Source organism: Cebus imitator, unplaced genomic scaffold, assembly GCF_001604975.1.
Source record: "Cebus imitator isolate Cc_AM_T3 unplaced genomic scaffold, Cebus_imitator-1.0 Scaffold15, whole genome shotgun sequence".
Classification (NCBI taxonomy): Eukaryota; Metazoa; Chordata; class Mammalia; order Primates; family Cebidae; genus Cebus; species Cebus imitator.
The window spans coordinates 3,394,169-3,405,457 of NW_016107330.1; the positions used below are offsets into that span (position 1 = coordinate 3,394,169).

At 51.3% G+C, this 11,289-nt stretch overlaps 1 protein-coding gene across 1 annotated transcript in view; it reads left to right on the plus strand.

Moving 5' to 3' along the window:
- Positions 1-7,651: 7,651 nt before the first annotated feature.
- The window catches only part of TNFRSF1B (TNF receptor superfamily member 1B), a 44,603-nt gene continuing 40,965 nt past the window's right edge, over positions 7,652-11,289 (plus strand). The window contains exon 1 of the mRNA XM_037729849.1: positions 7,652-7,722. Within this exon, the coding sequence (XP_037585777.1) occupies positions 7,717-7,722 (6 nt within the window). The 5' untranslated portion in view covers positions 7,652-7,716. The remainder of the gene's footprint in view (positions 7,723-11,289) is intronic.

Here is an 11,289-nt window from a genome sequence, read left to right on the forward strand (position 1 = left end):
TTTTTTTTTTTTGAGACAGAGTCTCGCCCTGTCACCCACGCTGGACTGCAATAGTGCGATCTCCACTCACTGCAACCTCTGCCTCCCGGGTTCACGCGATTCTCCTGCCTCAGCCTCCTGAGTAGCTGGGATTATAGGCACACCAACACACCCAGCTAATTTTTTGTATTTTTAGTAGAGATGGGGTTTCACTATGTTGGCCAGACTGGTCTTGAACTCCTGACCTTGTGATCTGCCCACGTTGATCTCCCAAAGTGCTGGTATTACAGGCATGAGCCACGGCGCCTGGCTATAATGAGATCTGCTGTAGAGAGATGTGTCCTGTATTCTGTGTCTGCACCCTGCTGGCTGTGTGGAGTGGGGTGAGTTGCTTAAAGTGGTCTATGAAATAGAATGATTAGGCCCTACCACTGGGCTCGCCTAGAGTTAGAGAGAATGTCAAATGGGGGCTCAGGTAGGGAGGTGATGAGTTAGGGACAGGCACTGACACCTTTCAACCCTGCCACACCCAAACACCCAGAGAAAAGTGCAAACTACTAAAAGACACGGAGAAGCTCTGAAGAGATGAGGAGTGTGCCATGTTCACGGACGGGATAACTTAATGTTGCAGAGATGTCAATTCCCTTCCCAATTCACCTAGCAACCCAGTGAAATCTCAAATCATAGCTGGAGTCTGAGGAACTTGACACATGGATTTAAAAATGTGTGCGGAACAGTAAAAAGCCATATATAATTCAGTCCATTTTGAAAAATCAGAGGAAACAAGGAAAATTCACTCTACCAAATACTAAACATTCTCTAAAGCTGTAATAGTAAAAACCACGTGAAACTAGCCCAGGAACAAAAGGCCGATGGAACAGAATAGATCGTTCAGCGATAGACCCAGGTACTTACGATAATGAAGGGGTAGGCCGGGCGTGGTGGCGCACGCCTGTAATCCCAGCACTTTGGGAGGCCAATGTGGGCAGATTACCTGAGGTCAGGAGTTCAAGACCAGCCTGTTCAATGTGGTGAAAACCTGTCTCTACTAAAAATACAAAAAAATTGGCCAGACGTGGTGGCGCATGCCTGTAATCCCAGCTACTCGGGAGGCTGAGGCTGGAGAATCTCTTGAACCTGAGAGGCAGAGGTTGTAGTGAGCCGAGAATGCACCATTGTACTCAAGCCTGGGTGGCTAAGCGAGATTCCGTCTCAAAAAAATATATAAATAAATAAGAATGAAGGGTTGGACTCTTGGGCTGATGGGGTAGGAGAGACTGGCTTATTCTGTGGAGAGAAATAAAGGTCGCTCCCTAAACCTTACAACCTGTATGCAATCGTGATGTATTAAAGACCTGGATGTGAGATGGAAAATTACAAAGCTAGTGGAAAAAAAATATAGAAAAGTGACCACTCATGGTGGTTTACGCCTGTAAAGCATTTTGGGAAGCCAGTGTGGATATATCGCTTGAGCCTAGGAGTTCAAGACCAGTCTGGGCAACACAGTGAGACCCCATCTCTATGAAAGATACAAAAATTAGCTGGACATGGTGGCGTGTGCCTATGGCCCCAGCTACTCGGAGGCTGAAGTGGGAGGATGGCTTGACTTAGGAGGCAGAGGTTGCAGTGAGCTGTGATTATGCCACTGCACTCCAGCCTGGGCGACAGAGTAAGATCCCATCTCAAAAAATAAAAATAAAAAAAAAAGAATAGACTCTTCAGTGACAGACCCAGGTATTTATGTTAAAGAATAAAGAAATGGCTAGGCATGGTGGCTCACGCCTGTAATCCCAGCACTTTGGGATGCTGAGGTGGGCGGATCACCTGAGGTCAGGAGTTCGAGACTAACATGGTGAAACCCCAACTCTTCTACAAGTACAAGAAAAATTAGCCAGGTGTGGTGGCAGTCACCTGTAATCCCAGCTACTCAGGAGGCTGAGGCAGGAGAATCATTTGAACCCAGGAGGCTGAGGTTGCAGTGAGCTGAGACTATGCCACTGCACTCCAGCCTGGGCGACAAGAGTGAGACTCCATCTCAAAAAAAAAAAAAAACAAAAGAATGAAAGGACAGACTATTTGGCTGATAGTTTAGGGGAAACTCAATTACTTTATGAGGGAAATAAAGGTTGGTCTCCAGACCTCATACTCCATATGCAGTCCCAGTGCATTAAAGACAAAGGCGTGAGACGGAAAATTACAAAGTTAATGAACCTATGAGTAGCCCTACCTACAGGTAATGAAGATACTTTTCTGTATTTTATTTTCTTTTCTACTTTTTTTTTTTTTTTGAGATGGAGTCTCGCTCTGTTGCCAGGCTGGAGTACAGTGGTGCAATCTCAGCTCACTGCGACCTCCGCCTCCTGGGTTCAAGCGATTCTTCTGCCTCAGCCTCCAGAGTAGCTGGGATTACAGGCATGTGCCACCAAGCCCAGCTAATTTTTGTATTTTTGGTAAAGATGGGGGTTTCACCATGTTGGCCAGGCTGGTCTCGATCTCTTGACCACGTGATCCACCCGCGTCAGCTTCCCAATTTATTATCTTTCATTACCCAGAAGCAGGGAAATCAAATGCGATTCAAATGGCAAAACACTGATGGATTCCACTGCATTAAAATTAAGGAGTTTTTGCCAACAATAAAGGATACCATAAACAAGAATACCAGATAGGCGACAGAGCAGAGGAAGTATTTGTGATAGCCAAAAATGACAAGGGATTGATAACTAGAGTATGCAGAGAATTATTGCAAAGCTACAAGAAAAAGACAGGAAATAGTAGAAATATGGTCAAAGGATGTGAATAGGCAGTTCACAGAAGGGGAAACCCAAATGACTAACAAGTAATGAAGAGGTGCTCAAACCCACGGATATTCAGAGAAATGCGAATGAAATAACGTGGCTTCTACTTTATACCCATCACATCGGCAACACTGGCTAAGGGCGGGCTTGGGGGCAGAGAGTGATAGAAACTCTGTAGTCCTCCTAGTGGAGGCATCACTGGGGTGGTCATCTTGGAGAAATGTCTTTTCTTTCTTCCTTTTTGAAAAACCAGCTTCTACATCAAGAACTCAGTCCTGGAGAAATTTCCGGCAGTGATAGTGAAATAGGTACACAAACGCTCCCCGATCCAGCAGTCCCACACCAGAGAAATTCAAACATTTGCAAACACCACCACCCCGTGTTTTATAAGGACGCATCAATTGTTGGAGAGGCGTGGAGGAGGATGGGAACAGGGATTGAGGAAAAAAGTCAAGCCAGAGAGGAACCTTGTACAGCAAGATCTGCGCAGTATGATTCAGCCCTCCGTACCTGAGGTCCAAAATATGAGAGAGGAGTTACGCAAAAAAAAAAAAAAAAAAAAAAAAAAGATTCCATTCAGACACACCACAAAATTTTGAAATACCGAGGGATTATTGACAAAAACGAGGAAGGCGGGGAAGAGGAGGGACTACATGAGGGCAGTCACGTTCCTCCCCAGGCCAGAGTGGCCTTGCTTGTGAAAAGATGGAGGAAAAGAGGGGAACTCGGGGCAGCGGGGAAACTGAGCCCAGAGTTTGTAGAATATATGAGGGGAAGGCAGCTGTTGCTTGTCTTTGAGTCTTTGTCTAGAGATTTGTGGTCCAGCTACTCCTTGGAGAGACCAGTGAGATGGGGAGGCTTTGGAGGGGTGGGGGTTTTCAAAGTGGAGGCGGGAAAAGGGGGACAGAGAGTGGGTTTGGAGGTGTTACAGGTTGGAAGTTAGAGGTAGAGAGACCAGGATCCTGGAGAAGGTAATACTCGCTTGGTAGGGCCAGGGTGAGGCTGAAAGATGGGAGTATTGAAAGCCCTTTGAAAATACAAAGGGCTGTAAAGGGAAACCCACTCACAAGAGCAAACACCCTGCTCTGCTGCAGATGCTGCTGCTGGCACCAGGAATCACTGCTGGCTGCTGGCAAGAGTGTCCAGGGGCTCAGCCTCCCGGGAGAAGAATTTGGCAGGGCCCGGTGAAAATGAAAGCATGCAAACCCACGGCCTGCCGCTGCCCAGCAGTTTTACTTTCCAGGTTTATGACCTTGAGAGACGTTCACCTTGGGCCTCAGGAGACAGATGCAGGAATGCACATCTGTGTGTGCAGCAGAGCCAGAGTACAAACACCCCAAAGGCCCATTCCAGCGCAGCGGGCAGCAGGTGTGAGGCAGGCATGGGCGCAGCACCTGGCAGCAGCAGGTAGAAACAATAAGCAGATCAACTCATCAATATGGAAAGTTCTCAGAAACACAGCCGAGGGGAAAAAAGCAAGGTGCGGGGCGGGTCACCTGGCGTTCTACTGTTTGTGTAGATGTAGACCCGTGCGTCTAGAAAAATACTCTGCATTGGTACGTGGAAGCGGAAAACTCACTGGAGAGAAACACAACAAACCCAGAGGCATTGCTGTTTTTGGGGCAGAATCAAGGGCACTAACACTGGGGCCGGGTCTGAAGGACTTCCATTTGAATTATAAAATAAAAGGATTTGAAGCACAAAATAATTCAACAAATGTTTACTGGCAGCCTACTTTTTTTTTTTTTTTTTTTTTTTTTGTAATATCTAATTGATGGCCTGGCACCGTGGCTCACGCCTGTAATCCCAGCACTTTGGGAGGCTGAGACAGGCAGATCACCTGAGATTAGGAGTTCAAGACCCGCCCCGACCAACATGATGAAACCCCGTCTCTACTAAAAATACAGAAATTAGCTGGATGTTGTGGTGTGTGCCTGTAATCTCAGCTACTCAGGAGATTGAGGCAGGAAAATCCCTTGAACCTCGGAGGCGGAGTTTGCAGTGACCTGAGATCACGCCATTGCACTCCAGCCTGGGCAAGAGAGCAAGACTCTGTCTCAAATAAAATAAAATATAAAATAAAAAGGCTGGGCATGGGCTAACTCCTGTAATCCTAGCACTTTGGAAGGCAGAAGTGGGAGGATCACTTGGGTCTAGGAGATCACCACCAGCCTGGGTAACATGGCGAAACCCTGTCTCCATAGAAAACGCAACCGTTAGCCAGGCATGGTGGCACGTGCCTGTGGTCCCAGCTACTCAGGAGGCTGAGGCGGGAAGATCATTTGAGCCTGGGAGGTCGAGGCTGCAGGGTGCTATGATTGCACCACTGCACTCCACTGTGGGTGGCAAAGTGAGACCCTGTCTCAAAAAAAAAAAAAAAAAAAAAAATACCGCTGGGTGTAAAATACAGCAGCTTGGTTTGCGGTAGGATGAACAGGAGAATTTCCCATCAGGCCCTGTGTAAAGGGCAAACTCTGCACCTATCTACCTGGGCAGTCATTCCCATGGGTCAGCCAAGACCTGCCTTGTGCCAGTAAAGATAGGGGTTTGGAATCAAGCCTAGCCCTGCTGCGCCCCACCAAACACATCTGGTGCACTCACCCCACACATCTGCACCTCACTCTACACAACCTCAGGACAAGAAGGACACCAGGTCTAATCCAGAGATGGCAAAGGCCAGGTGTTTGTGCTGAGGCCAGCCCCTTCCTGCCCAAGGCGTGCCTGGCTGCTCCCTCCTGAGTCCTTTCTTGTAGAGCCCACATCCAGGCTCAGAGTCCCCGACACAGAGCCCTAGGCAGCCACCACCAAGTGGAGCTGGTATATAGGGTGAAACCAGCCTGCCTCCCCTGAAATCTGCTCCTCATGTTACAGATGAGGATGCCGAAGCCCAAAGAGGGGTAGGCACTGGCTCAAGGTCACACAGGAAGGGGGCTAGAATGGGGATTCCTGAGTCTTAGCTGGTCCCGCTTGCTAGGTTTAGAAACCAAGGGTCTTCTCCAGAAGGTCTGGGACTGATTCTGGGGGTGAGTCCTGGGAAGAGGCCACTCAGAACAGGGAGGTTTCGGTGAAGCAAGGGGAGGAGGCGGCCTGAAGGCTTTGCCTGTGGTCCTCTTTGAGTGCTGGGAGAGAGGGGGAGCTGCACCCCCAGGCCCTGCTCTTCTTTGGAAGGAGATGGGGACATGAGCGGGTGTTTCTCGGTCCACTGCCCGCAGCCCACAGCACGGTATGGCCAGCTCAGCCCAAGATGTGGCCCCAGGGAAGGGAGGAGGGCAGGTGGGAGGGCCAGATGAGGCAGGCAGTTTTAGGGCTGTGGCTAACACCAAATGCTGCTTCCTGTTCGTGATTTTAGGACATGAGTCATCAAGGGGCTGGCCCGGCACATTCAGGGCGCTGAGATAAGCAGGACAGAGGGACAGGGAAAGGCCACTTGCCCTGGCTGTTGGCCACCCTTGGTGGGGAAGGAGCAGGGTTCTCGATGTCCAAGCACCCCTGCAAGACAGATTCCCACTGGGACCCCGAGGCCAGGTCAGGAGTTGGCTTTGTGGCCAGCTCTGAACGCTCACTCCAAAAAGAATATTGCATGGAGACCTCTCCGCGGTGGAAACCTTCCCCCCAGCACAACCACAGCTCAGCCTTCCAAACCACCCTCAGCCACACTCAACACCTGCTGCACCTCAACCCTCTGTATGGTTTCTCAACAGTTACCCCTCAGACACCAAGGGGTCCATTAAAAAGCCAGATCATCAGGCCCTCAACAGACATGGGCGTGGGGCCCAGGACTCGGCATGTTTCACAAGCCTTCCAGATGATTCTTATGCTGGTTGAAGCTGAAAAGCCACTCGTCTAAAAGGTCCACTAGAACGCCCGGCACACAGTAGGTGTTCAATAACCATCAGTATAGGCACACAGTAGGTGTTCAATAACTGTCAGTTGACAGACTAGGTGTCCTCGCACACGTGGCCTGCCGCAGCCCCGCCTTCTTCCACCCTCACTTGCAGAAGTGCAGTCATCAACCTGTTGGGGTGGGAGATGGCAGGAGGCCCTCTGAGGGCTGTAGACTGAGCTAGGAAGTGAGAAAAGACTCCAGGGAGCAACCGGCCAAGAATTCAGATTCAGCACATGCCACCCCTGAGTTGGGGACCTGAAGGCCACAGTCCCATCTCTGCTGGAAGTCTGTGTTTTGTCAACAAGGAGCAAATGGGGACTTTTCTGCACTGTGGGGCTGGGAGCCTACCAGATGCATGACTTGGGAGTCTGGGTTGGGCACGTAGGGCCTGGGAGCGATGGGGCTGGACTGGGCTCCTGAGCCTGGACCTGGATATCCATGTACTCATTCATTCACTCAGGTTTTCATCTCTTCATCACCTCCTGCGTACCGTTCGTCCTGTATTCCGTCCTTGTTCATTTCAACTTTATCAGGCTCCTCCTGTTAGGTATGTCCGGGGCCAGAACACACAGGAGATGCACAAGAAGGGGCTCAATCAAGGGAGATAGAGGGGAACAAGGCAAGTCCCCTACCCTCGGGTATCACACAGTCCAGCAGTGTGAGGGGCAGCCGTGCTCAGAGCTCCTTGGCCATGGAGAGGCCACCAAACCCGGTCTGAACCCACTGTACCCCGTACTAGCCAGATAAGCATACCATAAAGCTTGCTCCTCACCTGGTGCAAGGCAGCGTGTGTAAAACATCTTTCCATAACCGCTAGTATCATAATTACTAAGAGAGGCCAGGGCCATGTAAGCTACTAATACCGGAGTGAGTGTTTTGCTAACAGTCTGTAGATACATCATGTTACCCTGCTCGGCTTGCTGGGTGGGGTGTGGTCAAGGGTGGTTTCGCAGAAGAGCAAGGAGTGGGGCTGTGACTGGAAGGAGAAGTAGGTGATCACCAAGCAAACAAAGAGGAAAAGACCCCTCAGGCCGAGGAACCCGCTTGGACAAAGGCATGGAGGTGGGAGCTCAGGGTTGCCCCGGATGCCCAAGAAGTTAGCGTGTGGAGCTAGGGTCATGGGGGGATCTGCCGGGCAGGCTGCTGGGCCAGGACATGGAGGCCTTCAGTGTCTTGTGGAGGAGGCTGAACTCAGTTCTGAAGGCCGTGGGGAGTTAGGGGTTAGGCTGCTTCTCAACCTTGGCGTTCTGGACAATTTGGGCTGGAGAATTCTCTGTGAGGAGCTGTTCTGAGCGCTGCGGGGCGTTCGGCAGAATCCCTGGCCTCTACCCACCAGGTCCCAGCAGCACCTCTCCCTGCGCCCTGCGGCTGTGACCACCCAAAATGTCTCCAGACATTGCCAAGTGTGCTGGGATGGGAGAGGGGGCAAAATGACCTCGGCGTTGAGAATTCCTGGGCCAGGAGAGTGGTATGAGGGCACGATGCTTTGCAGGCCTGGGCGTGGCCTGACCACTGCATGGAGAAGCAGATGTGGGAACAGAGCCCAAAGGCCAGTGCCTCATCGGGAGGCCCAGGGCATCATGGGTGAGAGGTAGAGCCAGGGCTGGGCTATGGGGCAGAAGGAAGGGGTCCAGGCCCTCCACACTGCCTCTGCTGGCACTGAGCTTTACCAGGTTTCCCAGTGGCAGGTACAATATGATGAGTGTCAAGATCCATCCCTGACCTTGAAGAGAAAGTCCCGGACCACATGTGCAGGTCAAATGGAGATACGAAGTGCTTTGGCCAGAACTGGCCATCGGCACCCCCAGCCTAAAAAAGATGAGGGGTTGGAGAAGCTAAGAGAGAGGATTTGGGGGAAGGAGTCACCATTGTGCTGAGTGCTCCCTGCTGCCCTTTAGAGAGGAGAGGGTACTTCCTCTTATCTTGGGCTACAAGCAGGAGGGGATGCGAGGAACCCATCTGGGAACTTCATATCCCAGGAGTTGAAGGACCGTAATGCAGATGGGAGATTCTTGTCTATTTTGTCCACTGCTGAGTCCCCTGCACTCCAGGGCTGGTATGCGATAGGTGCTCAATAAAGGAGCCTGTGGCTGGATGGGCCTGAGCTGGCATTGCTGGAGCGAGCCAGGCTGCATGGAGAGTGAGCTGGGCTGCTATAGGTGTGCAGCAAAGGGCAGGGCAACCATGGACCCCAGGGAGGAGGCCAGCCTGGCCATCTCCATCCCAAAGTACTTCCTAGTAAGGGAGGTGGCCTCAGCAGAAGAAGCTTGCTGTACAGGAGGACTCCACCCTGCGGGAGCTGAAGGGGAGGTGGTGAATTGTGGCCAGCAGGAGGTGCCGGCGTTTCCGGTGCTGGGGAGCCATGGCCAGTGGAGTCAATAAGAAAGTGTCCAAGAAACCTGCACAAGAGCCCCAGAGAGAATGAGCTGGAAACTGTCCCCCAAGGCCCCAATGCCAGCTGGGCGACAACTTCGGCTGCCATGGAACACTGTGTCCTTTCCTTCCCAAACCCTCACGCCTGGGCCTGACCCTCTAGCAGTCAAGAACTGCACTTGGCAGAGTTCAGAGAGAAGTCCCCTGCCCTCAAGCCTGGGCTGGCCTGGAGCAGGGGAGAAGTGCCGTGCTGCAAACACTGGAGCTTGAATCTGCTCTCAGGACAGGACCTAGGCCAGGGAGGAGCTCTGCCTTCAGGAGGTGATGTGCCGTTCATTGGGATCGCTGGGGTGGGGAAACTGGCAGGGGGAGCCGGCTGCGGGGGGAGTCAGTTAGACCCACTGGGCTTGAGGTGTGTGGGGGACAACTAGAGAGAACTATTGTCCCTTGCTTCCACCAGGTGACATCTCCCTCCTGCCTTCGGCTCTCTCTTAGGGATCAGGGAGTCCTCAGAGCTGCTCCTAGATAATTCTTGTAAGGGCCAGAAGAATTCTGCATGCCTGTCCAGCGTCTGACCCTCTCTGCAGAGTTAAGGCTGTGGGTCATACCAGCCACACCTTCAGTGTGGCCCGTGTCATAGAAACATGTGGAAACCAGGTGATTTCCCAGACTCCTGGTCAGGAGGTGGGGTTTTCCATCCCCAAGAGTCACTTCCCAGTTTCTCACTCAGCACCTAGAAGCACCATCCCTGCAGCCTCCACTGTGGGGCTGGTGGCCCAGAGCAAGGGTCCCTGTACCTCTTCAGGCAGCCTGCAGTGAGGAAACGGGGAACAGAATCACCTCCTGCCACCCAGCCCACCCCAACCCTTAGAAATTCCCTATGTGCTGGGGACTAGGACTCCCCCGTAACCAGGGCTGGAGGATGTGCTCTGGCCACACGGGGTTGGTCCTGTATTAGAGCTGGCACTCAAAGTGGGGATGGGGGGACAGGTTGCAGGTGGAATGGGCGCTCCATCATGGTGTAAATCCTAGGGAGCCAGCCTTCCTGGCCTTGGCCTCAGCAGCTCCTCAGGGCCCCACAGCTTGCCAGGTGACATTCTCTCCCAGCCTCTGTTCCATCCGCCCACTGCCTGGACAGGAGGCTTGAGCAGGAAAGTGCAGAATCTCCTCACTCTGAGGAGGGCTGGGTGCATGTTGAAGGATAAATGAACACATGCAGAGCAGTAACAACAGCCAAGATTTATAAATGCCTGGCTGGGCACGGTGGCTCACACCTGTAATCCCAGCACTTTGGGAGGCCGAGGCGTGTAGATCATGAAGTCAGGAGATTGAGACCATCCTGGCTAACATGGTGAAATCTCTACTAAAAAATACAAAAATTAGCTGGTTGTGGTGGCGGGTGCGTGTAATCCCAGCTACTCAGGAGGCTGAGACAGAATTGCTTGAACCCACCAGGCAGTGGCTGCAGGGAGCCTAGATTGCACCACTGCACTCCAGCCTGGGCGACAGAGCGAGTCTAAAGAAAAAAAAAGCCTATTGTTTTATATATATATATATATGGACATATGTGTCTCTATAAAACAGGCATTTTAATATAATACATATTTATTATATATAAAATACATACAAATAATATTTAGATATATAATATATATTTTTTATATTATATATATTTACTTAAGTATATATAAAGTACAGACTGCATTATGTATATTACATATCTTTAAATGTTTGGAATAGTCCCATGAGGTCAGTTCAGAGATTCAGACCCGGATGGTCTGGATCTAGGGTCTAAACAGGCCGGGTGCAGTGGCTCACACCTGCAATACCAGCACTTTGGGAGGCCAGAGGCAGGAAGACCACTTGAGGGTGGGAAGAGCGCTTGAGCTCAGGAGTTCAAAACCAGCCTGGGCAATATGGCGAAATCCTGTCTCTACAAAAAAATACAAAAAAAATCAGCCGGGCAGGGTGGCCAGAGCCTGTAGTCCCAGCTACTCAGAAGGCTGAGGAGGGAGGATCACTTGAGCCCAGGAGCCCGAGGCTGCAGTGAGCTATGGGTGACAGAGTGAGACCCTGTCTCTAAAAAAATTAAAAATAAGAATTAAGCCGGGCGCGGTGGCTCACGCCTGTAATCCCAGCACTTTGGGAGGCCGAGGCGTGTGGATCACAAGGTCAAGAGATCGAGACCATCCTGGTCAACATGGTGAAACCCCGTCTCTACTAAAAATACAAAAAATTAGCTGGGCATGGTGGCGC